At 49.6% G+C, this 23,326-nt stretch overlaps 1 protein-coding gene across 3 annotated transcripts in view; it reads right to left on the bottom strand.

The window, feature by feature from the left end:
- Nucleotides 1–23,326, bottom strand: part of ANTXR2 (ANTXR cell adhesion molecule 2) — an 83,054-nt gene that overhangs the window by 5,545 nt on the left and 54,183 nt on the right. For 2 of the 3 annotated variants that reach the window (XM_051794479.1, XM_051794481.1), the window contains exon 16: nt 22,762–22,842. In XM_051794479.1, the coding sequence (XP_051650439.1) occupies nt 22,762–22,842 (81 nt within the window). Of the gene's footprint in view, nt 1–21,217; nt 21,320–22,761; nt 22,843–23,326 lie in introns of those variants that run through there. The other variant, XM_051794480.1, reaches the window with a different exon arrangement.

The raw sequence follows: 23,326 nt of genomic DNA, 5'->3' as shown, positions 1-23,326 counted from the left end.
GTGTTCTGTCAGAACAGTTGTTGTTACCCCCTGTAATATCTGATGGCCTAAAAGCTTGGCTCCTTCTGACCTTGGAGAACTGAGATCCCTCACTGCCCATTGCTGAGGCTTGTGTGCTCCTCCCTCTGCCGAGCGTCCCATGGAGAGCATGTGCCCTTTTGGGATTTGGCATTGATCTGGCACATGTGAGCTCTGTGATCAGTGCCCACAGAGCTGTGAGGAAGGAGAGGACTTCGGAATAATGTCCCTTCTGAGACAGGTGTTCAGCAGTGTTGTTTCTGTGGGTCCTCACCCTCAACGGGTTCCTCCCTGTAGGCCTTGCAGTAAGGACACCTGTGTGCACCTCTTCCTCTCTACTAATGCAAGGGAACAGGCTGTTCCATCCTTTCCAGACCTCTTCAGAATCCTTACCTCCCAGCACAGAGCTCACTGGGATAACAAATGTGCTCTGGACCTGCACACTTGTGTGCACTGTTGACAATAAAAGGGAATTCTGAAGGAGTAACGCCAGGAGGGATTCCAGCTGGGCACTGATGCCAGTGCCTGGCAGCACCAGCCTCAGAGTCCTGTTTCCTTACCGGATAAATCCTGGCACTCGCCTTGGGCGGTGAGAGTGGAACCAGACAGCCTGTGCGGGGCCGGGGGTCACGACCCTGCTGCCCGACGGGGCCCTCGGTGACCTCCCCACACTGTAGGTGGCAGAAGCAGCATTACCTGAAGCTGCTGTCACCTTGCCCATCTCCTGGGCATTAAAATTCCTCTGGCATTAAATCCAAGTGCTCCTTCCCTGGCTTCTCTGCTCAGGATGTATTTCACTGTTACAACGCTCCCTGACCCCTGAACACCCACTGACAGGCTGGAGTGTACAGCTGAAGGGAACTATATATATATTTTTAAAACTAGCTATTCCTGTGTTTACTTTGGAGAGGGGCTGCTAACCCACCCTGTCCTGTGCAGCTCTGAGCAGCCATCAGGGATTTAAATTGACATCTCTCTCCCACTTCCTCTTTGTCCCCCAGGATTCAGTAATATCTCGTCCCAGAGACCTGGGGAGCTCAGAGTATTGTGAGCATTTGGAACTGCCTTTTCACCCTGCTGACACAGCCCAGATGTGCTGCCACCAGCACACTTACTGGATACCAGGCAAATCCATTGGCAGTTGTCCCCTGTTCCTGCCCACAGCAGAAACCCTCGCTTGGTGTTCACCCCCTGCCCAGTGCTGCCATCCCGCAGCCGTGCGGGTGGCACCTGGAGAGCTCCCACTGGGCAGCCCTGAGCCATGCTGCAGGAGTAGGGATTTAGTGCCTGGACAGCTGCCTCACAGCACTGCATGCTGCTGGAAGGGCTGTTTGTCCCACAATAAATCAGCAATGATCCCTTACAGGAGTGATCCTGAACTGGTGTTACTGCTGCAGTTACCAGCATCATTCCTGGGGCTGCCAGAGGAGGCTTTTCCCCAGAATTCCTGAATTGCTGGCTGAAACACCCTTGACAAAACTGAGGTGAGCTCTGAGCCCCAAGAACATGGCAGGGTGGGCTAAAAGGCCTCCTAAAATAACCACATCATAAAAAGGAACAAAATACAGGTGAGGGGTGCTACTTGGGCCCTAATAAGGATTTTTTTTCCCCTTTAACAATTTTTACCAGCAACCGAAGTGGAAAGGCATATAATTTGTGTATTTTCCTCATATTTGTGTGATGTAGCCTCCTTAGTGTGTGCGTGTGAACCTCACGATCTTTCCCAGCAATCGGACAGTCCTGTAGGTCATCTTCCAAAGGTCACAGAGCCTGGGGTCCAGGAACTGTGGTTTCACAAGGAACCTCAAAAAAATGGCTGCTGTGAGGACAAGGTGCCAGCACAGTTACAGGTACCTCACAACCACTTTCCACCCCTTGGGTCTACTTTAGCTGCAGGCAGTAAAGGGCAGGAAAAGGAGGACAGGACTAAGTTGTTTTAAAAGATAGTTCTTGTCTTTCTGCACCTGATAAACACTGTATTTTGGAGCATGGGCTGAGAAACCAATCCTGCCAGGGACGGGTTCCAAAGAGGTAGTTGAAAGATGTTTCTTTCAGTGCCTGTGATTTAGGTGTGTGTTTGGAGCAAACACTGAGGGGTGCAGGGCAGGCACGTGTGTGAGAAATACTGCTGTTGGCAGCTGGGGTATCGAACCCAATGCATGGATGGAGCTGCTGCCGGGGGAGTCAGGGGTATTGGCTGGCAGCTGTGAGGAAATGCCCTTAGAGCAAGCTTTCCACACACTAACAGCACTTACTTTGGAACTGGGCATGTGGACATGTCAGCACAGTTGCTCCAGCACACCACACCTCGAGAGTGCATGTCACCAGTGCTGTAGCCCTGTGGGACCTGGGTGCAGGGCTTCTGTGGCACCCCAGGAGATCCACCTGCTCTCCTCCTGTGTCCTGGGGCCCAGCACCCGGTGGTGGACCAGGCGGTGACGGCACAGGCTGCGGGCAGCCAGGGAAGGGACAGAACGAGCGCTGGGCTTGGTGTGGGCATTTGCCGTCCTGCCCTGATGGGTTTGGGGGAGTGCAGAGGGAGGGATTTCTTTCCTTTGCCAAGTTTTCTGTGACTGCTTTATTCAGCAGTTCTCCAAATAAACTCCTGCCTTGACCCAGAGTGGTTGTGACAGGCTGCCTCTCCTGCGAGCCGGCCTTCCAGGGCTGGGAGGAGAGAGCGTCGAGCTGCTGAGCCGGCCAGTGGGCCTTGGGGGAGGATAAAACTGGCTGCGTTGGTAGCATCTGCTTCAAAAGGAGGTTGTGGCAGATATTTTATTCAGCAGAGCTGGAGGTCTCCTGTCTCTAGAGGGCAGGAGTTTGTTGTTTTCCTCATGCAAGGCAAACATTGCTTATGCAAAAGGAAAGGATGTGGAAATGGCCTGGAGAGTCCCCATTTCTCTAGCAGAGATCCTTTGGAGCGGGGGCCCTGCACACTCTCCTCGATCCTTGGCAGTGAGCCTCCCTCATTCCCAGCACATTCCCAGCCTCCCTGGAAGTACCCCCAGCCTGGCAAGGTCTGACCCCTCTTTCCTGAAGGACACGTTCTCATTTCCCTTTGCGGCCTGCCAATGGAGGGCTCTTCTCCTGGAGCTCTCATTACTCCTTGGAAGGCAGACTGAGCCAGTTCAACTGCCAGAGGGAAGGTGCTCTGTGTCCTGGCACCGTCCCAGTGCACACCTTGCCCAGTGTGAGCACTCACCCGCTCGCTCACGTGGCACCAAAACCAGGACACATCTCCTGCCATCCCAGAGTGACACACAGAGCTGTCCCTGGGACAGCTCCCTCCTCCTGTGGGAAACCAGAGGGGTGGGATTGTGACCCTCATTTCCAGGTGAAGCTCCAAGAGCCCTTCCCTCATTCCTGCACCATATATGCATCGCTGCAGCAGAGGGAGAAGGACAGGAGAGAGGTTTTCTCTGAGATATGTCTCAGAGAAGACTCTTTGACCTCTTCCAAAACTTTCTGAGATGAATCTTGCCATGAATGGGGATCTCATTTATGTTATGGGGAACTCCAGCCACACTGACAGCAGGCCTGATCTCTAGTGCCAAGAAGTGTCCTTGTGTCAGCATCCTAAATGACACCTTGGGTCCTCTATATCTTTTTTAGGGAGAAAAAAAAAACATAGTCTGCTACTATAGATGCATCACACTTCAAGCCTTGTAGAGTCAGAAAAAGAGCCCAATTTTAAGCCCATTAAAACCAGAAACCATCCAAACCTGGTGCTTTGGTGCTTTTTTCATCTAAAAAGGCAAAAAATATCAGAAATACACAGTTACTAGGGATAGCAACCTCTAAAGCACAAGTCAAACATCCTATTGTTCATTCCTCCCTTCTGTGCACCTACCATGAGAATAATGGAATTTATCCCTCTCTGAAATCAGGGGTAGCAACATATAAACCGGAACTGACAAGAGGAACCGTTCTCCTCAAACTTCTATCATGACCCCAACTCAAGCCTCTCCTAAAATCCCCCTCCTTTAGGAATACTTCCCAGTGTCCTTTTCCTGATGTACCTCTCTAAGCTCAGCCTTTCGGAAGAGACATCGTCCTCTTCAGATGGCTCAGAGATTTAAGACCCAGGTGCTCTACAGCATCAAGTCTGTAAGTCATCCAGGGTCACGTTCTGAGCCCGTAATAGAGAAATGACACAGCCAAATCCTGGCCTGTGGATCATACGGCATCTGACTGGCTTATGGCAACGGCTTGTAAGAAGAGAGGGCACCCCCGTTCTGTGGCATTCAGGATGCTATGGAAATTATTTTAAAATAATTGTCACGCAATTATTAATGACAAAAAATCCACTTTGTAAGTTCTGTGGAAAAATGTGAATCTCTGTGAAGCACTAGGCAGGGTTTTAAGTTTTAACGGGTCTCTTAGGAGAAAGACTAGCAAGGCTGCAGCATGGTGGGAGGGTGCAGCTCTCTGGGGTTGTGCCCACTTGGCTGGAGCTGGAGCTGGAGCTGGAGCTGGCTCTGGCTCTGCAGACGGTAGGAGAGCCCAGCAGGACCCCTGCTTTGCACACACACTGCACGTGGCAGCCCTCTAGATGCCACTGTGACCCAGCTGTGTCCGGTGGCCAGGGTAATTCAGCACTGGTGAGATGGAGCGTGGGCCCAGGAAGGACGTGGGTGCCAGGGTGTTCCCCACCCCTCAGCCATGTCGGCTCCCCTGGCACCACAAGAGTAAACTCTCCTTCCTGCACACAGACCCCTCAGCACATTGTTAGACTGTGGGTGGAATGCCAAGGAATTAGTAATCCAAACTTTCCAGATATTTGGACATCCTGCCCCCCAGTAGTAGTCCCTGATTTCCTACTACCAGAGTATTTGCTACAATTCCCCTGCTGGTACCACGGTCGCCAACAGTTACCAGCTCTGTTAATTTTTAGGCTCTGCTTCTGCTCTCATGTGCCTTGCGGAAAATCGGGAGTAATTCCTTTCCGGTCAGCTGTGTAAGGCTCACGGTACTGAGATCTGTACGGTGACAGTGTGGTGTCCATCAGGGGCTCCTCCTGGACCCCCCAGCAGCTGGCCCATCACACACCGTGCTGGCAGCCTCCAGGTGTGTGCACTGGGGTGCCCTCCATTCCTGCCTTGGGCTCACTGGAAGTCACTGTTACCGGTGTGCCTATGGGAATTCTGTTCTCTGGCAGGCGGGAGAGGTGTCCCATGGGGACACAGTCACACTGCATTTACTCCCTTCCCTGTGCATTCTTCCTAAGTGCCAGCTACTACTAAAAAGGTGTGTTTGTTGGGATGTTAGTGTGCTCTGAGTGCTGAGGATGGACAGGGTGTTTATGGGGTTTGCTCCATCACTTCTAGACACTGTCCAGATCCTTTGACTGCCAACCCCTCTGTGCTGCCCGTGTTTCTCTTTAGGACCTCTCCCGTAAAACCCAGGAGTGGGTACATGCTCCTCGGTTTGTCCTTGTTTTCAGTTCCCACCTTTCCCCTTCTCCCTTCTTTCCTTTGCTCAGTATAATTTATATAATGAGTGGGGGGTTTGGAGAGGCTTTGTTACACACATGCCCAGAGATTGTGCCATTAAGTGCATTTTCTAAGTTAATAAATAAATCTGCTCATTTGTTGTAGGATTCTGTTGTCGATTTGGGAATAGTGAGCTCCTGCAAATCTCAGCTTTCACCTTGCCAACCCTTGTATCCCTCTAAGTGCACTGCAGTTCCTTGGAACCTGTTGGGGGTTGGTGTTGGCATCCCTTTGCTAGATCACATTTATGCATTAGTGCCATCTGTGCCTGCTGCACCTTCTGTGAGCCAGCCCGGCCAAGTGACTGGCAGCTATCTGGGACTGCACACAAAAGGAGAGGGAACAGAAAAAGGGGAAAGGAGGCAGAGTCAGTAAGGATGGCACCTGGAGCTGCCTGTGTGCTGCTGGCACTGGTGGCACAGGGGAGCACCGACCTGCACTGGGGTCTCTCCCTGCTGCTGCTGCTGAGGAGACCTGCCGAGTCCTTTCTGGAGCTTTCTCTCTAAATAAGAGAGAAATAAATACCTGTTGTGGCATTCAAATCAGCACTCCCCATCCTTGTGTTCTGGAGGAGAGACAAACTGCCAGGACTCGAGAGAAGCATTGGCTGCAGTCTGGGAACAGTTTGGGGTCAGCGCTGGGCTTTGCACTGCCCAGTGTTTCCACTGGGGCCGGGCGGGGCCCAAGCAGTGCCATGGGCTGTCAGAGAGCACTGAGGGTCTGTGAGCACTGGAGGCAGGAGGGATGCAGGGTGGCCGTGCTGGGTTACCTATTTGCCTTCTACTTGGGTAAAACCTGCTGGAAAACCTTGGGTGTGAAACAGCCTCTCAGGGATTCTCCCCGTCACTAAAGGGAGAGGGGCGCGTTTGCAGCCGTTCCTGCGCCAAGAACCGAACTGCTCTGAGGTCCCAGTGGGGTCTGAGGATGTAAAAGACTGTGAACTAAAAGCTCACTTTACTGTATTTGTGGTTTAAGACCAGTTCCCTTGAACCCAAGAAAAAGGTTTGTGCATACTCTCAGCTGACAGTTTGGATCGATGTGTCCTACGCAGGCAGGTACAAAATACAAGAGCAGACAGAAATACAAATGGAAGAGTTCTTACACTGGAACAGAACTGTCTGCTAAGAATTTAGAAGTGAACTATCTGGCTTAAAAATTAATTAAATCGGTGCAGTGTCAGTCTGTCAAGAAAAATAATGTACCTTACCAGCCTAACCTACATCAGGGAGGAGCACAGGAGCTCCTGGCAGAGGGGCTGAGCAGTGCCCTGAGCTGAGCACCCTTGGTGCTCAAACACGTCCCTCTCAAAGGAGGGCTCACCTGTGTGTGTGTGCCTGGACACTGCCCAGACTGAGCAAACTCTCCTACTCGCAATTAGGTTTATAAATATTTATATATAATAAGTGGGGGGGGGTGTGTTTCATTCTGAATGACCACTTTCACACTGTAGAGTCTTTTCCACTAAGAATATGATACTTGGAATTCAAGATTTGCTTTTTCTTTCTTTCCATATGTTCTGTGTTAAACATATGCTATACTTTATATTTAAAAACTAGCAGCAGACTGAAAAAAAAATTGCCCACACCACAAAAATATGTTTGCTTCATTATCCAAAGCTTCTGGGTTTCTGTAGATTTTTACCAGGCGGGGAGCAGCACACTTGAGGGCAATCTCAGAATGGGGAATAAATGAGAGGAACTATGGAGAGAGGGAACATCTGGTTCTTGTTTAGGGCATGGATAAAGCTGGCCAGGGCTGCACATGGCCTGGTAGAGGTGATAATGGAAGTTGGGAGCTTTGGAATTAAGGAAGCCCGTGCACTTAATTTAGGAATTGGTCTTGAATACTTGGGTAATACTTGAAGTGGCCCCTCCTGAAAAGCTGCACTGATGCAAGTGGAAAAGGAGCAGCATGTGGCGTGTTTAGGTCCCTCCCCTCCCAGCTGGGTTTACATGGGGTTTGCTCCTCACTGTGGAAGCATGGAAGGCTTGGCTGGGGTGGGCACACACTTGGGCACGGCACTGCCAGGGGTGCATTGCCCTGCCAGGGGGGCACTGCCCAGCAGGGGCCCGCCATGGCAGGACAGGGATCCATCCTGCAGTGCTGAAACGTGAAGGAACATGCTTCCCACTATTTCATATCCACCTGGGCTGGGGGACAGCACTACCAGGAGCAGTGTGCTCGAGGGCATTCCCAGAGCCTGGAGCAGGGCCGGGGCTGCTCCCAGAATCCCTGGCTACACTGGGCCAGAGCTGTCCTTCCCCAAAGGAGCTTTACCCCCTCACCTAGTGAGCTGAGCTCTGCTACAGAGCCCTGGCCCAGCTGGCCAGGTGTGTGGGCACAGCAGACCCCACATACTGCCACTGGGAGCCTCACTCCAGGCTGGCTCCTGCCTCCTGCCTGAGGAGACACTTGGCAAGGTGAGCAGGAGGAGGGGACAAGAGATCTAAGGGATTTGAAAGAGATCAGAATTATCCCACCTAGTGTGTTCCAAGCTTGAGGCAGGAGGTACAGATTAGTTTGACTGGTCAGAGGAAAGGAACAGCCCCCACACAGATTCCTGTGTGAGAGCACAGAAATGGCACGGAATGGTTACATGGAGGTGAGGTGTGAGAATGCCGTGCTAAATGGTGACTTTGGGAAAGGCGGCGGGGTTTGTCACTGCTATATAAAACCGAATTTCGGGGCGGTTGCCATGGCGACGCCATGTTTGTTGTACACAGAACTGAGCCGTGCGCTGCCCGGGGACCTGCTCCCCCGGGTTTGGGGCTTTTCTGTGACTGCTGGATTCACTGTCTGGGACGGGGGAGGCGATGCCCCGGCATCCTCGCGCTAGGTGTGGATGTTTTAAACTTTATGAAATCTCGGGTAATTCAGACCTTGTCTCTGGAATTACCTGGTAAATGACCACAGCAGCACTCAGGAGTAAAAAGCAATGAGGTGTGCACAATTATCTTCCAAAGCTGCAGCCACACGGACTGAACCTGAATTTAATTATAACGTGGGTAGAATGGTGCCTTTCCTAAATCCTCTCACTGATGGGGATGTCAGCTCCTTGGAGTTGAAACCATAACGGAACTAAAGGCTGCACTGGTGAATTAGAAACTTCTAAACAAAAATTCTCTGGCAAAAATGAATCATAGGTGCAATTATTGTAATTAGTTGCATATTTCAAATTATATTTTCAAACAGGTGTAGTTAAATGAGTAAAAATAGCTTTGTGAACTGTCCTCAAATGGCTGCATGCATTTAACTGCAGTTAGTGAAGGGATGATTGAAGCTAAATGATTTCTAAAATTTTTAAATGACCCAGGCATGTTGTAAGGGGCCTTGTACCAGCTGTAATAGAATTTAATCCAGCTGGTCTGTCCTTTGCCTGTGCAAAGCCTTGCTGACATAAATGGCCCTTTTAAGCCCCACTTTGCTTGTGTAAAACACCTTTGCACGAACCAAGGGAAGTTTCAGAGTCTGTGAAGTACATCTGACAAACAAGTACACAAATTCAAGCCCTTTTTTCCTGAGGCTCAGTTCACACAGGGAGGTGCACAGAATCCTGCCAGTATCATGTAACACTCCATTAGAACGTGTGATATGTAAAGATACTGGGAAATACAGTGAGGAGATACACTTGCAGAATCTAGCCAAACAATCAGAAAAAAAATTAAAAATCCAAGAAACCAAAACCCAGCAGGAGCAGCTGGAATGTGATCAGTCTCTGCACTGATTCCAGTCTGAGCAAAGTCTTTCTAAAGTAAAGGCTGCTCCTGCAATGCTCCAGCCCCACTACCACAGCATTATAAATTAATGCCAGAGATGCCAAAAGGCCCCTTAAGTAGAAAATGTCAACATGTAAACGTTGAGCAGGAGATTCACAGAAGCACAAAGAGTCCCCAGGTCCCCCTGAAACGCTTCCCAACCCCTGAAGCCCTTGGAAAGCCTCAGCCCGCCAGCCCTGCCACAGCAGCTTTCCCAGTGGAAGTGCATTCCCCTGCTGACCAGGGAAGCTGGCAGGGACGGCCACTCCCCTGCCACGGGTGCCATGGAACAGCGGGTGAAAGGCAAGCTTCCACCCTGCAGAGGAGCCATGAGCTCAGCCAGGGTCTCCCCACAAAGAGCCAGCTTGCACTTCTGCAGAGCTGTGGCCTGTGGACAGGCTGGCTGAGGCAAAAGGAATGGATAACATGGAAAGAAGAGCAAACAAAAACCCCTCCACTGCTAAAAGGAGGGATTTACACTTCGCTGATGGCAGCACACGGTATTTTAGGAGAGCTTAGTACAACCCTCCAATTTGTTCGGGGCAAAGCCTGTAATCTGTAAGGTTTGCTGTGGGTGGAACACGAGCAGGATGGAGCAGCAGTGCTTCTCCAGGGAGTGTTCAAAGGTCTGTGGATGTGGCACTTGGGAGCATGGGTGGCCCTGGCAGTGCCGGGGGAGCAGCTGGCTCAACGGTCTTAGAGGTTTTCCAACCTGACTGCATCAAAAACCCACTTCTGCAATGTGTCATCTCCTGGTGTCTTCAACCGAAGTAAGGACTGTAGAAGCCCGGTGTGGAATGACACCAGGACACACTCAAGGAAGGTATTTCTGTGAACAGCTGAGGTTCCTGTGCCACAGCACTGTCCTCCCTGTGTCACCTGTCCTCCCCTGTGGTACCTCTTTGGGAGGACATTCTCACCACAGCTTCGCTACTACAAGTACAGAGCAGAATAAAGTGTTTCTGCTCTTTATCTTTTTCTTTCTCCTTCCCCCAGACAAGTGATTTGGATTTGGATGTACCTAATTAAAACGAAGAAAAAAGTGGCATAAGCTTAATTAAGATTTTAATTCAGTTAGAGCCTATAGGAATAAATCACTGCAGACTTGGTAGTGACAATCAGAAAATACAGTACCTGGATCCTCCTCTGTCATAGGGATGGTAAAAAATGATGGGGAATCCTGAAGAGGAGACAGGGATGCAAGAGCTTAAAGGTGCAGGTGCATCTCTAAACCAGGGAACCCTGTGTTTGCACCTACACAGTCTGGATCAAAGTGCAGCCAAACTGGCTTTTCCAAATACAGTTTCTGACTGGTGCCCATGAGAACCAGAAGAACTGCTGGATTTTTTGGTGGGATTCTGGGACATGGACCCGTTCTTTGGAAATGTAGGCAAGAAATTGGGAAAAATGTGAAACGTTGGATTTTCCTAAGCAAAATAATGTCTTTTCTTAGCATTTAGTACTGATGGTGAGCACAAGAATGAAATGCAGACTCCTCTCAGCTGATGGCCTGACCATGGCAGGCAGGGTGAAAATGGATAGAAATGAGGCCCAGGCAACCTCTCCTCCTAAATCCATGCAGAAATCCTGGGTTTATTGTGTTCACAGAATAAACCTAATTAAGATCCCCTGAAGTGGACAAAGTTCCTTTAAGTAGCACCTCAGCTTGTACACATTAATTACATGCATTTTTAAACTAAAAAACTGCAGTAATTTTAGTAGTTCTATGATATTACAGTGTTTAGAAAAAAGGGGGAAGGGGGGGAGAATGTACCTTCACTCCTTGGCTAGTAAGTTCTCTGCAACAAGTATTATTCAGACTTCTAGCATAAGTTTTCAATTCCAAGTGAGGAATTCCTTCAACTTCCTTCAGAGGAATCACCATAGCATTAAAAAGAAGGACTGCTTTATGTTAAGGGCTACTTCTTGCTTATTCAGGGTGCCTAATAAATTGAGCAAGACTAACTACTGTACTGCTGTCATTAAAAACAACTGTATTACCTGAGCATTAAACAAAATGCAGTAGGAGAAAAAAGTTCTGATTTTCACAATACTGTATTTTAAGGATTATAAGGGAGGGGAATACAAATATGCGTGTGGTGTGTATATGTGTGTATCTATGTATATATATATATTCCTAAACACAGGCAAAATGATTCTCACACTCCCCCATCTGGCTCAACATCTGGTCCCCACCAAAGGGCAAAGTTAAAGTACTTGGGTCAGGGAACTAAAGGTCAGGTTTGGACTTGGGAGAATCCCATGAAAGGCAGGCAATGGGCAGACTGGGAAGGCAGTGCACAGGACTGCTGGCACAAGACAATGGCAGTTTAAATGCAATAGCTGTTCAGCTCTTGAATGCTTTAAGCACATCCCCCGGTGCTGGCAGGATCTCCCGTGTCTCCGACTCTGTCCTGGAGTGACCCTGTGGCTGACAGGGACAGGGATGGGGACAGGGACCTGCTGGTACCCATCTCTGAGCACTCTGCATGTTCAGGGCCCTTGTCTTCTCCCTAAAGGCAAGTGTGGGTTTGTGTCTGCACAGAAATGGACACACACTCAGCCTTAACTATCCAGCTTTTTCCTCTCTGAACTGATTCAGTCATTCAGCGAGCGCGTCACTTGGCAGTTCCGGTGGTCCTGCTGTCCCTTAGGTGGGCTGTGTGCCTTTGGCCCCAGAGCCCCTCCCAGGTGCTCCCTGTCCCCAGCAAGGTTACATACCAGTGCTTGCCCACTTGTCGCTCTTGGCAACAGGCAAACAGACTGTGTTCAGCCTTCCCAGCTTCTAAAACTGTGCCTTAGGTGAGGCAATGAGTGGCTCTGCCATCCTGCCCACACCTGGAGACGTGGTAGTAAGAGCTGTGCTAACGCTGTGCCTGTGCGGGATGGCCCAAGCACTTACTGAGAGGTGTGATGGTTTGAATAAGTCCTGACAAGGCTGAGAACAATGGAAATGGGTTGTAGGATGCTGAACAGGCACAGGACAAATGTAATTCGGTTTTCCTGACTGGGAATTGGGCTCTTCACTTGGCTGTCCTCAGCTTAGGTTTTAAAGTGCAGGTTGAAAACTCTTGGCAGAGGTAAACAGAAACAAAGCCAGTGATGGCCCCTCGCCTGTGCAGGATAAATGGGAAAGGCTAAAGCTGTGTCCCCACTCCCCAGCCTCAGCCCACAGGTCACACACTATTACTCACATGTGGTCCCTGCCTGTGGGAATCGTGTCACACCAAGCAGTGGCCAGAGAGTCCAGCCCCACCTGGATCATGGCATTGACAACACTCCCAGATCAGACATTTTCATACAGAAAATGCTGTCTCTGTAACAGTGACAATGTTATTTTAAACTGCATTTTCCTTTGGAATCCGCCTTGGTGCAGTTACAGTCACACAGTCACACTGTCAGCTGAATCGTGGATCCCGCTTGGCTGGGTGTTCCCCTCTTTGCCTTGCAGAAAGAAGCCACAGCGGAAAGGGAGGGAAATAACACATCTGTGCTGTGGCCTGTCTCCTCATCCGAGCTGGATGAGGGTCCCACACCTATGCTCTGTGCTGTCCCCTCCATCCCTGTCACTCCCCTGGGCAGGAGAAGCAGCCCAAGCACAGGCTGTGCCCGGGCAGACCGTGGCAGACTCCTGAACACCTTGAACACCTTCCCCCCTCACAGGGCACTTCCCAGAGGTGCCATTCCGGCGCCTTGCTGGGCCGGGACAGGCCCCAGGCAGCTCCCAAGGCCGTGTGGCCATTGTAGCTAACTGTGCAATTGCATTTTCAACATAATTAGGTGCCTAATTGTGCGCCTGGGCCTGGCTGCTGTATTTGCACGTGTACCTAATGATGATTTATCGAGGAGCTCTCTGGCCACAACGCCTCGCTCTCCAGCCTGGCAGAGGGGCATCCATAGAGTGAGAAGTGAGCCTGGGTGCTGGCTTTTCCCTAGCTTTTATTTTAAACCCAACTCCTTTTTATATTGGAGTTTTTAAACCATTGAAGCTGCCTGAGCAATGCAAGAACTCCAGCCAGCAGTGTCACAGGGAGACAAGTGCAGTGCTGCACTAACAGCACGGAAAAAGGAGAAATTCCAGGGGAAAGGCCGGGCCCAAGTTAATAAATGGAATTGCCGTGCCAGGCTTCCTAACAGTGCTGATGTTAGACTTCTCCGGTGGTGTGATGTGAGGCAGTAAGAACCTGCACCAGCCATCACCAAGGTCAAAAGGGATCCTCTTTCAAGACAGATAAATTCTCGGTGTCCTCTCCCAGGATTATCCAGCTCCTTTTAGCTCAGAACTGGCTGAATTCCGACACTGGAGTTCTCAGGGCCAGCTCAGCTGCGTGGCCATGCAGTCGGACACTTAATAGACACAGCACTGTGAAAATGTCTATTATTTCCCTTCAGTGAAACACTTTTTAACTACAGCATCCAATCACTCTTTACGGCGTATGATGTCAAAAACACTTACTGCACAAGCGGAGATCTGTGTTTCTTTTGCCACAGACAATAAATCTTTAGTGTCTCCTCTTGCCACGCATCACTCCACTTGCTCTCAGGAGGCACCATACGTCTCTCTTTCCCTCTGCCTCTTCTAGCAAGGTCACTTTCCAGTGATGAAACAACTTTTCCAGAAGGTATAGTGTTCAATAATTAATACCTACAGATAATAGCTTCCCAGAGCAGTGCTTTAAAGCTCTAATGCTCATCACAGACTTACAGCAGGAAGAACCCTCAAAATAGACCTGCGTAGCACGTCTGAAAATATCAGCCTGAGGAACTGTGGGTGCATATGGCTGAACTTACACAGGTACCGACAGACCTGAGCCCTGGTGCCTAAGGAAGCCCAGCCCTTCCTCCCTCACCAGCCAGTGTCACTGCATTGCAAGTGTGAGCAGGTCAGGTCACCCTCACACCTGTGTGGTGTCATCTCCTGTTCCTTCCGCCCCTGCACACGTGGGTTCTGCAGGAACAGGGTCCCCGGCATGAGGGTGCTCGGGAAGGTGCCCGACTGCAGGCTCTGAGGGCACTCAGGCCGAGAGCCACAGGTGGGGGACAGGCCCTGGTTCAGGAGTGGCAGTGACCCAGAGCATGGTCCCTCCTACCAGCCATTCCATTACCACCAAAGTGGCCTTTCAGGCCACCTCCAGTGACAGCAGCATTTGACAGAAGCACAGAAAATAGTGTACCTGAGCATGCACTGGAAACACCAGGTTATCAGTAATTTCAGTGTTTCTCCTGGCTCATGGATGGTGCCACCATCTTGTCTCCAAGGAGGCCTGGAGGCATGTGACTTAGCCCTAAGGCAGTAGGTGAAGCAGTCACTAATAAAACTATTATTCAGAGCCATCTCAGGAACAATGCCCTCCATGCCATGACTTTCTAACTTAAGAAGTGCATGCCATATATAAATACAGGTGGGTTTGTGTGGGTCATTCTGGGCTGGTGTTAAGATCTGACATAGCTTGAGTTTTGTCTGTGTGTGGAAGTGAAATCTCTGCGCCTGAAGCTCCAGGACAAATGAGAATGTACTCATGGGAGCAAAACTCTTTTATGTTGCATTTCTTTTGCACCAAATGCCCTTGTCTCTGATATTAGAGTCTAACTCTCCAGTTTTCATGCCATAAAAATGGAATATGAACCCCTGGATCAATGGCTTTCTGTTCCCAGCTGGTGTTCAGGGCTCACCAGGGGCATCTCTCTCCTTTGTTTCATTACTTGGGGTTCACAGTGTCTCTGTCCATGTGCCTCAGTCCCCCTGTCCCTCAGGCGAGCCCCACTGCTCTGCCAACAGGACATGCTGCATTTAGGGATGTTTGGCCGTGGCCCAGTGGGAAGGCATGTCCTCCCTGCTGCTGGAGGGATACAGGACACTGATTTTCTCCTGACGTCTTTGAGCCGAAGCCTAATATTACTTTCCTTTCCCTAAGCAGAGAATTTATGGGTTTATAAATCAGGAAGGACTGACATCAAACACACCCTGAGCGTGCCTCAAAGCATTCACAGAATGCCATCTGGGCATGTGGCTCACTTGGAAGGAAAGGGCTTTAATTACAATCAGCATAGGAAATATAAATTTATGGAAAGAGGAAAAGTTCCTTCAGTTTACCTTCTTTCGGACTATTGAAATATATTAAAAGTCAATTTCAGGAAGACCTTAACATTTGTGACCCAAACCACTCACAACCTTTAAAAATCCCAGCACAGGATTTCCCTTGCAGTGTGCACCACAGCTGTAATATTTGTCTGCAAATATTTGCACTGCAAAATGGGCTTTCCTTTGGTAAAACAGGTTATACTTGGCAGGAATTTAACATCACCTGGTATAAAGTGCTGTTCCAAGCTCCATGGCTCTGTGCTGGTTATGGATTTGGCTCTGACCAGGAGCAGTGTGGAGCAGATACACTTGGGCCTGCTCCGCCCAGGGTCAGGTCTGCAGAGACCAGCCCAGAACTTTATGGGGAAAGTTGGATGGGAAGGCATATCATGAATCTGGAGGGAAAAAGGGAGGATAAACCACATTGCAGCTTTTAAATGCCTGTACACCAAAAAGCAGCTGCCAGGAGCAGAAAGGAAAAATGTGTGGCTTTTCCTTTCTTTCAAGGAAAAATGTGAGGCTGTTGTACTCTGCTCACCAAAATGTAAGGGATGCAGATCCTCAAGAGCAGGCCCTTGGGCTCTGCTCAAAATGTTCAGCCCTAAATAATCAACTTTCTTCTGGATCATACTCGCTTCCTAAAGGTACCTGTCCATCATTTTACAGCCATTCCAGATTTTAGCAGGTTTTATGTTCAACTGTAATGTAAAATAAAATATCATCCATCTCCTTGGGCACAGAAAGATACAAAACGTGCTATGAGCTCCTGTGTGCTTTGCACCTGCACTTAACCTCTGCTCAGACAGTCATAGTTTGCATCCAGCAAGGAAACTCATATTTCACACCAGTAAAGAATTTCTTGTTTCAGGGGAAAAATGTGATAATGAGCTCCAAGAAAATCTAATCCTTTTTCACTGGATCAAACTGATTTAAGTTGCAGGGTTTGGCTTGCTGGACTAAGCAATAAAAACAGAACAAGACCGTGGGCGAGAAGTGCAGGCAGAAATGTGTATGAGAAATAACCATGATCTAAGAAAGAGCAGTCCTGAGCCTCAGAGCACCTGCAGTGCCATGGTGGGGAAGCGCTGTCCCAGGAGGGCTGTTTCACCCATCCAGAGGCTTGTGTTCCCATCCCAAGGGTCGTGTCCCCCATCCGAGTCCGTGGGTCAGGGACACTGCTCCTCTTGTCCCGCTCACCTGTCCAGCTGCGGCTGGAGCCTGGCAGGGAGCTGAGCCCACCTGAACTGATCTCATGTAGCGTTTGCCCACCAGTCACAGCCGGTTACAGAATTCATTTTGGAGTGACTGGGCAGGGACAGACCCATGTGCACCCACAGACTCTCAGTGACAGTAGCACTAGGAACTCAGTCACTGCTAATTGCACTAACTTCCTTGGAGCCTGCGTTTAAAATACAGGAGGCTGTGACAGAACACATGAAGCTCAGCAGTCAAGAAATGTTCTGGCAGAGTAAGACTCAGCCAGTTTAAAATGTCAACAACTAAAATGTTCAGGGCTTTTCGTTAAGGCTTTATGGATCCATAGTTCAGAACGGACTTAGACATGCAAAAACTGATTTCAGAACAAAAATAACTTTGAATTATAGGACTACAGTAAAAAGATCAGAAGCAATAAATATAATTTTTGAGCGCTCTTCTTTCTCTCCCCACTGTCTGCCCCTGCTATGTAGCTGTCACATCCAGCAGCATGTGTGCTGTGGTCCTTCCCAGCTTTTGAAGAGCTGTAAGGGAACAGCCCGCCTTCTTTTGGCTAAGGTTGTATTAAAGCTGATGAGAAAATGTGCATGCACAAAAGGACTAACATGTGCAACTGCTTGCAGGCTCTTGAGTCCCCATTTGGGACAGGGAGGGTCTGGGTGGGCACATCTGAGCATCCTCTGAACTCCAGCTCACCCTGAGTGAGTGGGTGAGCTTGGGGCTGCCACAGCTCTGGCAGGTGACACCACACCTGCCAGGTGATACAGAAACTCTTGCTTTCTAAAAATAGTATTTCCAAGGTGTTTTCACATGCTTTTGCTGCTGGTGAAGTCTCAGGAAATACAGCCTAGTTCTGTTCACCTCATTCTGTCACTGTCTCCCATCCCAGAGCCTCTCTGGCTCTGGTCACTTACTTCCATCATCACCCGTCCCTGTTTTATCAAGGGTTTGTACTGATCTCCCCCAAATGGCCGTCAAACCACAGTTTGAACCTTTCAAAACAACCCAGGTCACTCTGGAAGCGCTGGGACCTCTCACTTAAATCTGCAAACCCAAGATTGCCATTTGAATGCTAATCTAGATAAATGGCACATGGAATTGTCTGGATTAATATACGTATCCACATAAGCAGAGGTGTGCGTGTTCATTGTGTGGGACTGTAACCCCTGCGCAAGGTGTTTTTTCATTTCCACCGCATTTCGCTGAGGAGTGTGTGAATGCAAACACTTCCCCGGCTCTCCGTGTGAGTGTATCCCTGTGAGCGGTTGCCCATACAGCGATGTATGTATGTGTAAATTGTGTGAATGTAAATATAGATAGGCCATATGTCCCCAAAGTCCCAAAAGAGCATCTCATGTTGATATGTAGACAGTGTGTTAAGGACCTTCCTAATTAATAACCCAGATTAAAAACCTCTTGGCAATCAATTAAGATTAATGACAGAAGTCATTCTGTCTCCCCCTCCACCCGCGTCTCAGGCTGTGAAAACCCCGGGTCAGGAAACTTTAATCCTGTTATCTGCTGCCTCCTTCATCTGCAAAGCCTGGAGATTAGCTCAGCAGCCATTCCCAAATCCCAGCCAGCCGCTCGGACAGCTGCCCTGCCTTGGCAGTTCATGGGGAGGAATAATCTGGGTAGGGGTACAGGCCTGGTGTATCAGTCTCTCCTGCAGCCCGCTCCACAAAAAGGGTGTTATGAGGAATTAAGAAATAAAATGTTTGTTCCCTGTGAATCCTGCGCAGTGAAACACACAGTGATTACCAGCCCCTGCCCTGCCCACAGAAAGGTTTCCTTCAGCTCAGCCTGGGGGGCTGCACTGCCCGTGCAGTGGCAGGAAGGTGTGTGACAGCTTTGGCACATCCATGCTCCAGCCAGCACTGATGTTCCTTTCTCCATGGGCACCACCTTGTGCTGCCATGGCCTCAGAACTGACCAGCAGCTTTGTTTGTTCCTCCTCTCACTCCTACCAGTGTTCACAGAGGGATGAGTCCCGAAGGCTCCTTTAAAGAGAGCAGCAGACTCATCTGCACCAAGAAAGGCAGTGCCAAGAGCAGCTGCCTATGTAGTTTGGAAAATATCCCTGTTTTTCCTGACACCAGCACAACATCCTCTCTTCAGCAGGATGGTCCCTCCCACTTCCACTGACTGACAGCAAACCCAGCTTCTATGAGAAGAGCCACTCCTGCCGGGATGAGCACCTATGAGGCCACCAGGACGGACCCTCCTGAGGGCAGCCTCAGCCCAGGTCACAGGGTGAGGCCATGATTCCACTGACCAGGAGCATCCCTCTGGAGGAAGCACTGCTATCCACATGGTTCAGATCCAGGCTTCTTTTGGCCCTTCAGCACAACAGAACTCTGGTAAATTCATGATTGATAACTGTGTTAATCTCTTGCCTTGTCAGTCACTATTTTAACTAAAGGGGCAGGTGTGTCTTCCACAAAAGAGGAATTCTTTCCGTTTGGGAGGCCACAGGACAAATATTTTCTGGCATTTAGTGCAGTGCTTCACTCAGCAGGATGCATCACTTTGTGCTGGGGACCAATCCTGAACTCTGGCTGAACAGGGCAGACAGAAAGGAATACTCTTACAGGTGCTTTCCTCCACTTGCTCTAACTGTGAACTGAAGAATTTTAACAGTAATACAGGTCTGTTCTGGAAGTTTAAGAGACATTTTTGTGCCGGTTAAGCTCTCTAGTCTATACAAACAAATAACCACTTAACAAATGGCAGTGGCAATATTTTAGCAGGAAACATTTAAGGGAAAGTGGTGCTCCAGCTTCCTTCTCATACTTAGTTTTGCATTTCCTTGCAATTGCAGCAATTTAGAAGATCCAATGTAAACATTGACTTGGCTAAGTGCTACTGAAGTTTCTTTTTTAAAACCCTCAGTCGACAATTTCTTGAGCATAATAATTTCCCCTTTTCACTGAATACACACCACCAAACTACCACTGAACAAGAAGTGAACTGATTCTTCCACTGTAACATCGGTTACTGCTGGGGCACTTAGATTTTCAGTCTGGGAAGTGCACTACCTGTAAGCAGCTACAGTAATCTTTCTCCGAGATTACTTGATATGAACATACTAAGATAACTTGTTATTTCTCTGTGCATTTCACCATTTCGCAGTGATTAAAAAGGAAACTAGAGGAGGAAGTGTAGAAGAACCACAAAGGTAACTGGTGACATGGCCCCACCTCAGAGGACTCAGCACTGTCAGTGTCTCTCACACTGCAGGTAGTGCTGGTGGCAGTCACCATGCAGAATATAATGCTTTTGTGTAATGCAGAGATGCTCAAAAAGTAACAGTTTAAACAGATGTTTGTGTTAACTCTGTACCCATTAATTGCAAAGAACCTTTAAAGCAAATACTAATAGGCTTAAAACTAAAAACAAGTACGAGTGTTTTCCTTTTTAACAGGCTGTTTTGTACATGAAAGTACCAGCTGAAAGCATTCTGCACTTCTACTCTATTCTGATTCTTTTAGAATGAGCTATAATTCTTTTTCCCTTTTTACCCGTTGCACCTATTTGCACCCTGATAGGGCAAAATCTTCACTACAACTGCCACAGGCTATTTGTGGACTTAAAAGACATTTGTGTGCATAAATGCACACAGGATCAGAGTCTCAGCCACCATCGTATTGCGACAAGCTCAAAGAATCCAGAACCCTGATCACCTTTTGGTGCTAAACTATGAGTTGGAAAATAAACACAAGGATTTAGAGGAAAGACCAGAACCCTGGGGCTGACGCTGTGACTCTGCGTGAGGCTGTGTTCCCAGGCAGCCCTAGACTCCTGGGAAGAGGGGTTCAGTACAGACCCCTAGACACTGAACTGATTTATGAGAGTACCCCAAACTGCTGTGGCTTAGTCTTCTTTGCCCCTTTAATAAAAAAAAAGAAGAAAGTCTAGCTAGGAGCATGGACGCAGGGTAATGCATCATTTATAAATTACCTTGTTAGTGCAGAAAACAACACATGGCTCTGCAGCCGAAATCTCCTGCTGCGGACTCGCTCTGTTTGATGGGAGCCCTTCAAAAGCATTGGTGGCTTAATGGAGGCAGTTTGTGGGGACCTCGCTCCGTACCTGCTGTCCCAGTGCCTCGCCGGGAGCTCGGCGGCAGCTGCCGCGACGTGCAGCTGTCTCTGAAGTGGCTGCGTGTCCTCAGCCCCAGCACAGGCAGCCTGCATTGGATCTGTGTTTGTGCCTGAGGCGAGCTGGGGAGCGCAGCTGTGTCCACCCCGCACTACCTTTGGTGTTCGGGCCCCCGGGCCCCGCGCCGCCCCGACCTGCCCCACGCGCTCCTGCAGCTGCCGCCGCCCGCGCTCCCACGGCGTCGGGCCCGCCACAGCTGTGCCCACAACCTGCCTGCTCGCACCTGTGCCGTGCCTGCCTCAAACAGCATGGCTCGGAGGACCTCAGCCACCATCAGAGCCTCCCGGAGCAGCCCGCGCTCCGAGCCACCCTCGGCACTACCGGGCACGTGGCACCAGTGGGACAGGACAGGGAGGCAGGAACAGCTTGCTCTGCTTTGATACTTCATGCCTAAATTGCAACTGCTTGATCAAGGACTCAAATTCAGCAATGAATTCTTCTACAAATGGAAGTACTGAGTTCTTCAACAGTAAAAGAAGGAAGATTAAATAGAACAACTCCATGGCTGCTGTTTCCAAGGTAAGTGTTGCGTGTCTCGCCGAGCACACACATGCACTGACACAAACTCAGGGGTGCACCATGGCATCCCTACCCAGCACCTTAGGAACAAGGAAAAATATGTCATTTTTTCCCTAAGATACTCAACACCATGCAGACAGAAATGGCACTCTTGCAGTGCCACAGGTCACACCCGACCCACCATTTGGTTAGTACAAATCCCACTCCTTTTTCTAAGAGCTGTCTCTCTGTTTTCCACAAACCAAGGTGCTAGCCAGTGTTCCTCCTGTCAGGCCCAGAGAAGTCAGGTGTCTGACTGCACAATGGCTCAGCAAAACCTTCTCTAAAGGCAATCCTTACAGTAATTCCCTGCCTTTTAGGGTCAGAAATCCCCAAAACAGGGCCCGACTGACACTTTTTTTAGCCTTTTCAGGCACCACTTCTGCTGTGTTCCTGTTTACATTGAGTTTACCTGTTAAACTGTATTGTGCCAGGTATTTGGTGTGTAGATTTGCTGTTGTTAATGCTGCTCCATGTCACACGCACCCTTCATGTATACAGTGAATAACTAGCCAAGGTAAGAATGCTAACACTTGGCCATTCTGCTGCTTCCACCAGTTGTCTTAATTCTCACCTTTTCTTCCTTTACAACAGCACTGAACTTCATACCAGGAAAATAATCAAAATTCTCATTACCTCCCATTCTACCACAGGTAACTCCTCCCCCTTAACCTCTCTCATTCTTTTATGTCATCTTTATGTTGTATGTTGCATAAACAAGGTTCCTGCACACTTGTGCTCTGTGGTACTTGTGATTGTGATCTCTTGCCATCCCATTTAAAGGGAAGCATTTGTTCCTGTGGCTCTTCCCAGGTGCTACAACCAGCAAGCTGAGTGATCCCAGGAGATGTGAAATGCCTTGGTGATCAATCAGTCCCCAAGATAACTGCTGACATTCAAAGTGATACTCTTCTAAGGACCAGCCATCAGAAATACCCAGTCTGGCCTCACTTCACTATCAAAGGTGCAAACAGCAGCTCTGCATCCCCATCAGAGCAGCCTTTGGGGGAAGCCTCTTTTTCCGGGGTCACGAGTGTCTCGGGAGAAAGGATGGTCTGAGAAACACATTTCCTCACCTTTTGTTCTGTGAAAGGTGCCTTTGGTATGGAAGTGCAAACCTCCAGGAAGCAACTTGCATGGATGTTACCGGTGTCACATAAATTTGATCCAGTTTTAGCATGCTGATAGGCAGCCTCTGCTCTTACAGCCAGCTGGTTCTGAGAGAGATTTGGGTGTCTGCACAGAGTTATTACCCTGCATGAGGTGTGGGCTGTGTTGCTGTTTTCCAGCTCCCACCACCATTCCCTCTGCCTTTGGGAGATCTGCATTGGTGCCATGTCTCCAGGCCAGTGTGATGCACCTCTCACTGCAGTGATTGCCCAGTGTGTTACTTTCCTGCAGTGCCACACTTTTGTCTCTCTCTTGCCGTGCCCAGAGCTGCCCAGCCCAGCCGTCCCTTGCCCGCCCCGCGCCGCACACCAACCTCGTCTCCTTGCTGGGGCCGCATCAGCGAGACTCTGTCGTACTGCCGCCGCAGCAGCGCCCACAGCGCGTCAAGCCGGCCCTGCGGAGACAGCACGGGCGTCTGTCAGCAAGGAGCACACCTCACCTGCACCGGGACTGGCCACAGGGACCCCAGGGACACCGACTGCCAGGACACAGCCAGGTCAGCACAGTGTAAGCCTGGGCTGTGTCACCCACAGCACGCTGCGGTGCTGCTCCTGCCCACCTGGAATGCCAGGAAGGGCACTCCCTAACGCACCTGCTCCCTGCTCGGAGCCATCTAGGAGTTGTGCTCGGTCTGCCATGGCTTGGACTTGACTGCCACATGTCCATATAGAGTTTATCCCACGTGTGTGTGCTTGTTTTACAGCACATACTCAGGCCCTGTTGGGCAGGACACACACCAGCTCTGCTGCGAGTCAGGAACGTCCTGCTCCACATGGATGGTTCCAGGGCTTGCCTGTGTGTCTGGACAACATGGCTTCAGGCTTGCTGGGGGTCAGAAAGGACTGACAGGGAGTTGGGAAGACAGAAGTATCCCTGCT

Source organism: Manacus candei, unplaced genomic scaffold (assembly GCF_025592945.1).
Source record: "Manacus candei isolate 608988 ecotype Guabito, Panama unplaced genomic scaffold, ASM2559294v1 h1tg000039l, whole genome shotgun sequence".
Taxonomy (NCBI): domain Eukaryota; kingdom Metazoa; phylum Chordata; class Aves; order Passeriformes; family Pipridae; genus Manacus; species Manacus candei.
Note: the sequence above shows the minus strand (reverse complement) of the source record. Positions and strands in the feature narration are given on the sequence as shown.